Source organism: Macaca nemestrina, chromosome 8 (assembly GCF_043159975.1).
Source record: "Macaca nemestrina isolate mMacNem1 chromosome 8, mMacNem.hap1, whole genome shotgun sequence".
In the NCBI taxonomy this organism is placed as follows: domain Eukaryota; kingdom Metazoa; phylum Chordata; class Mammalia; order Primates; family Cercopithecidae; genus Macaca; species Macaca nemestrina.
This window is the reverse complement of record NC_092132.1, coordinates 41,983,695-41,989,145: the sequence shown is the minus strand read 5'-3', so window position 1 is coordinate 41,989,145 and position 5,451 is coordinate 41,983,695. Positions and strand designations below refer to the sequence as shown.

At 38.6% G+C, this 5,451-nt stretch overlaps 1 protein-coding gene across 1 annotated transcript in view; it reads right to left on the bottom strand.

Annotated features, from left to right (window-relative positions):
• Nucleotides 1-5,066, bottom strand: part of LOC105476008 (solute carrier family 25 member 32) — a 46,788-nt gene extending 41,722 nt beyond the window's left edge. Inside the window, exon 1 of the mRNA XM_011731577.3 lies at nt 4,935-5,066. Within this exon, the coding sequence (XP_011729879.2) occupies nt 4,935-5,061 (127 nt within the window). The 5' untranslated portion in view covers nt 5,062-5,066. The remainder of the gene's footprint in view (nt 1-4,934) is intronic.
• Between the last annotated feature and the right edge of the window lie 385 nt (nt 5,067-5,451).

Here is a 5,451-nt window from a genome sequence, read left to right as displayed (position 1 = left end):
GTTATATGTGTAGAGCTTTATTGTTACTCCTTTTAGCTACCCTGAAAAATGATCCCTAAAGGTGGCCTAGTTGATAAGACTATCTGTTTTATCCTTAATCTGCATTCTTCTTTCATTGTAGAATACAGTATTTGCAACTCATTTTTTCTTGTTTTTATTACAGATACACTTTTTCTTTCTGATCCATTATTGTAGACACTGTACCTTCAAATTGACATTTAAGACCAAACCATCTCTTACGTTATCTTTAATATTACTTTGAATAATGATTGCAATGTTTCTTCCTATGATTCCACATAACATTTAGAATAATGATGTCAATTTTTTACAACTGAATTTATTTCTAGTGCTTATATTTGGCTTTTTGACTCTTTCAAAACAATCAGCCTGCATTTATATAACTTTTATAAATAATAATCTAATTTGGGTCAAGTTAAGATATTAAAAGTTCCTTTCAGCATTGAAACTTTGGCCTAATTTTGGTAAATAATTTTCAATTTCACTAAATCCTAAATAGCTGTGTGACATAGGTTTTTTTTAATCATCAACTTAGTAAACTTTATTATAAATATATATAAATCCAAATTTTAGGAAATTGTAAGTAAAGAAGCGATTTTAAAATCCAAAGAAAAGAATGTGTTAAGAATACAGTCATGACTCTGTATCTGTGGGAGATTGATTTCAAGACCTACAATGGATGCCAAAATCCAAGGATGCCCAAGTCCTTGGTATTAAATGGCATAGTATATGCATATAACCTCTGCATATTCTCCCAAATACTTAAAATCATCTCTAGATTACTTATAATACCTAATACAATGTAAATGCTAAATAAATAGTTGTTATACTGTATTGTTTAGGGAATAATGATGAGAAAAATAATAATGATGAGATAATAATAATAATAATAATAATGAGAAAAAAAGAGTAATAATAATAATGAGAAAAAAAGAGTCTGTACATGTTCAGTACAGATGCAATTTCTTTTGTCCAAATGCTTTTGAGCCACAGTTGGTTGAGTTTATGGGTTAGGAACCCACAGATATGGAGGGCCGACTGTACATTATCATTTATAGGAAAAATGTGAAGTATGCACGGGAATGATAAAGATCAAAATCAAGAGTGGGAGGAGGATGCAGTCAGGGTGCAGTACACAGGAGATTTCAACTCTTTTGGTAACATTTTCTTTCTTAAGCTGCATTTTTTTTCTTTTTTTTATGCTTTCTTGGATATCTGATATATATTTTTCTTAAGGCTGGTAAGGGATCAACCATAGTTTTTAATTCTGATGATTTTTTTTTTTTGAAACTGAGTTTTGCTCTTGTCACCCAGGCTGGAGTGCAGTGGCACAATCTCGACTCACTACAGCGTCTGCCTCCTGGGTTCAAGCAGTTCTCCTGTTTCAGCCTCCCGAGTAGCTGGGGTTACAGGCACCCGCCACCATGCCCAGCTAATTTTTGTGTTTTTAGGGGAAACGGGGTTTCACCATGTTGGCCAGGCTGGTCTCAAACTCCTGGCCTCAGGTGATCCACCCACTTCGGCCTCCCAAAGTGCTGGGGTTAGAGGTGTGAGCCACCATGTCCAGCCTGATGATCTATTGTAGGACTCAAATTACTTGATTCTTAGGGTGAACGAAGTTCACCTGTGCACCTATATTGCTGTTAGTTTGTGTGTGGTTTCAAAGAATATGCAAATACTGATCCATAAATGTGAGCTCCTCTGTCAGTTTGAGCCCTTCAAGAAACAGATGACTAGATGGTATTAGACATGCAAGAGATTTATTGGAGGAACTCACTTGTGTAGGACAAAGGGGAGGGAGTAGGAGTAGGCAGGGAGAGCCTTCAGACTACCGTAAACCTAACACCTGTGATAAGAGAGGGAAGGAGGATTGGTAGGAGGAATCTCAGACTGTTGATGCAGTCCTACAGAAGGTTGGGCCAGGCTGATGGGGAGTCCTCGAGCCAAAGTTGCCAGCCAGAGGAGTTTGTGTTGCTTGCACTCATACCATCACTGTGCCATCCAAGGCAGGGAGCAGCCCTGGGCCTTGCAGCTAATGTAGTGGTGAATCCAGAGGGATGGCATCTAGGACTGCCAGTCAACTGGGCTTCCTGTTCCACATTTCTAGATCTGCCAACATCCACCTTTTTGCACCACATAGATCTGTCTCTTGCAGGTTTTGGGAGCAACTCCTCCATGGTTCCATGTACATCTCTCAGAAGGTGGAGGTTGGTCGTGTGATCAGTAGCCCTTTTCCCTGAAGGACCAAAACATACTCATCCTCTTTGTCTTCCACTGCAAATTTTGAGCAGCTTATAATTAATTAAGGGGAAATAATTCCAGGTAGGAAAGCTGTTTCATCATGTAGCAATATGTTAACCTTTACAGGCACTGAGAAGAAGCCTAACAGAAAAGAGCATCCTTCTCTTAAAGCCTTCCCTTGAGTAATCAATTCCAGTTACTTGGGCCAGTTTTCAAGTGATTTACAAAGTTGGTAGAATAGAAGTTTACCTTATTTTATTTTATTTTTTTTTACCTTTCCCTTTCACCACTTAACTCTGATCTTTCTCTTTTTCTGCTTTTCTTGCTCATGTTTTGGCTCATCTAAAATCTAATGTACCTTAGCCCAGTTTATATACCACCTAAAAAATGAATGAACCGTAGTATGATGTTTGCCTGGCATCTTGTCAGGGCATTTGGTAATACTGCCTTGAAGTTGTTCCACCTGCTGAGTCACTGGCACTACCTCCTGCTACAACCTGTGGTTTCCATAGTGATGTTTCAGTGACTTTCACACAACAGAACCTGACTGGTTAAAGACCTGAGCTGCTTTCTGTAATTAAAGTCTTACTCATCTAGAAATGGGAGCATGGTTTTGATCATTTTGAAATGCAACTTTACGAGTAAAATCTTATGAAATAAAATGCACAGATATGTTTTAAGGACTGAGGTTGTTAGGGTAGAATCCTGAGAAAGAAAGTAAGGATGGTGGCAACATGAAAGGGTACTAATGGAAATGAAGAAACATAAGTAAATACAAAGGATTTACAGTAGCCCTTCAGGTAAGAAAAGTTACATCAAATGCTTTGTTATTAAGTCTTGCCACTTGGTCACTGTTTTGACCCTTCTCTTTGATGGACCCAGAGAAAACAGGTTGCTATGCAATCTGTTCTTTTATATTCCCCATTCATCATCGTATTTTTAGAGAGAAGGAAAAGACTTAAGGATTATCATGGGCAAGAAGAGTTAATCAGCAAATCAAGACATCTTGTTCTTAGGCAACATTCGTGGTCAGCTTGAATGTTTGAGCAATAAATTCAAAATTGATTGCTACCCAGTGAACATCAGTAATTCATACAGGGCCTTAAAGTCCCAATTAGAAAATACCAAATCAGTAATTAATTCCAGTGACAGGGATTTTGAAACATGGATCAGTGTTTTCTAGTTTTAGGGTATTGTGACACTCCTAATAGTGCTAATGGTGCATACATTTTAAACATTGTTTGCTTTGATTCCCTTAAAGTTATTTAAATAGATTAAGTCAGGGCCAAGAACCTGGATGAATTAATGATTTATTGAATGAGCATTTTTTCATTTAGTCAACATGTATTGAGTCCCAGCTAGGTGCCTTTTTAAGTCAAAGGCAATACCAGCTTGGTGGCCAGATGTTTTCACAAGCATTGAAGCCAGTATCCAGAAATGAGCTCATTATTTTGCTCCAACCCCTAAATTTCATCTCCTGTGTTCCCTGTCTCTGCATGACACACCATCCACAGAGATAACCAAGACACAAACCTGGGTGTAAGGGCACAAGTTTTATTAAATTAATACTAGTAACAATTGCAGCTAATGTTCATCAGACATCTACAACACTGCAAATGCTTTACATGCACTTAATTTTCCTAAGAACCACAAAAGGAAGGTCCTATTATAATTCATATTTAGTCTCAGTACTGTGCACTGAATCTATAAAAGATTCTAAAAGAGCTCAGTCTCAAAGGAAATAAACATGAAAACAAGTAATTGCAGTACATTATGATGTCTTAGCAGGATACTATAGTAGTGCCCAAGAGGAAAGCCTGACTTCCTGCTGGGGAAAGAAGCCCTTCAGAGGTGAATGGCATTTATCAAACACCATTTGGTTTTGGGATATTGCATGAGTGAGTAGAAATACAGTAGGGCTGTTTTCAAAATCTGTGATCCGTCATTCAGATATGGCACTATTAATGAAAGAAACTTCCAGCAATCTGTATCAGAAATTCATTATCTTAGGTCATATAATACACATTTGTCCCTTGTATACATGGGGGATGGATTCCAAGACCCTACAACCCTGTCCTGCATATACCAAAATCCATACATTCTCAAGTCCCCAAAGTCGGTTCTGTGGAACCCCTGGGTGTGAGAAAGTTCGGCCTTTGTATATGCATGTTTCACATCCCATGAATGCTGTATTTTTTATCTGTTTGAAAAAAAAATTCTGCATAAGTAGAGCTGTGCAGTTCAAATCCACATCATTTAAGGGTCAACTATAAGATTTGGGCTAATATTCTCCAGAGAGATAAGCAACTTACGGGATAGAACTTTCATTAGGGTGCTTAAGATTAATGGATCAGAAAGCACAAAATACAGATCTAGGGGGTCTTAGGGCAGAGGATAAGAAAGGCAAGTATTAGGTAAAAATGAAGGTGGGTGTGAGAAATGCAGGCACGGAGCCAGAGCTGAGTGTGCTGTGCTGCAAATCCTGTGGCTGGATGGGACCATGACAAGATCAGCCAGCAGCGACAGGAAGTAGGCTCACAGCAGGTGTACACACATGCCCGTGCATACCGAAAGGAACAGAGGGCAAGCCAGCAGCAAAATACATACATTGTAATACACATAAACACACACACACACACACACACACACATTTTTATCCTCTGCTCTTTACCCACCGTAATTCATCCACTCAAGGAGAAAATCAGTTTTATCTGTAGGACCAGCTTTAAAAATAGGCCTAGCTTTAAAAATAGGCCTGGATGATTTTATGATTCCCTCTTCTGCCTTCAGTGAATAAAACATCTTTACTGCAATTGAACACAAAGATTTAAAATACAATGGTTAGTTGAGTAAATAGTTTTCTTGTAGACTGGGGATCATTTTGTTACAGGGAATGATATTTTCCTTAAGGCATTTCAAGCTGTTTGTGAGCAGGAATCTCACACAGAAACCCAAGTACAGGAACCCCAATACAGCTGGGCCAGACATCCAGGACTCTGGAGCTGGACACTAGATAGTCACAAAAATGAGACTTTTTGTGCCTCTATTCTGTGCATTCTCTACTAATTATCTTGTCCTTGCTCACAATTTCTACTCTTCCATAGCTTCAGCTCTTCATGTCCCAAAATGGCTGCCCCAGACTGACTTGACATCACTTTGCAGTTCCAGTGCCCCATCAGTTATCCACTTACC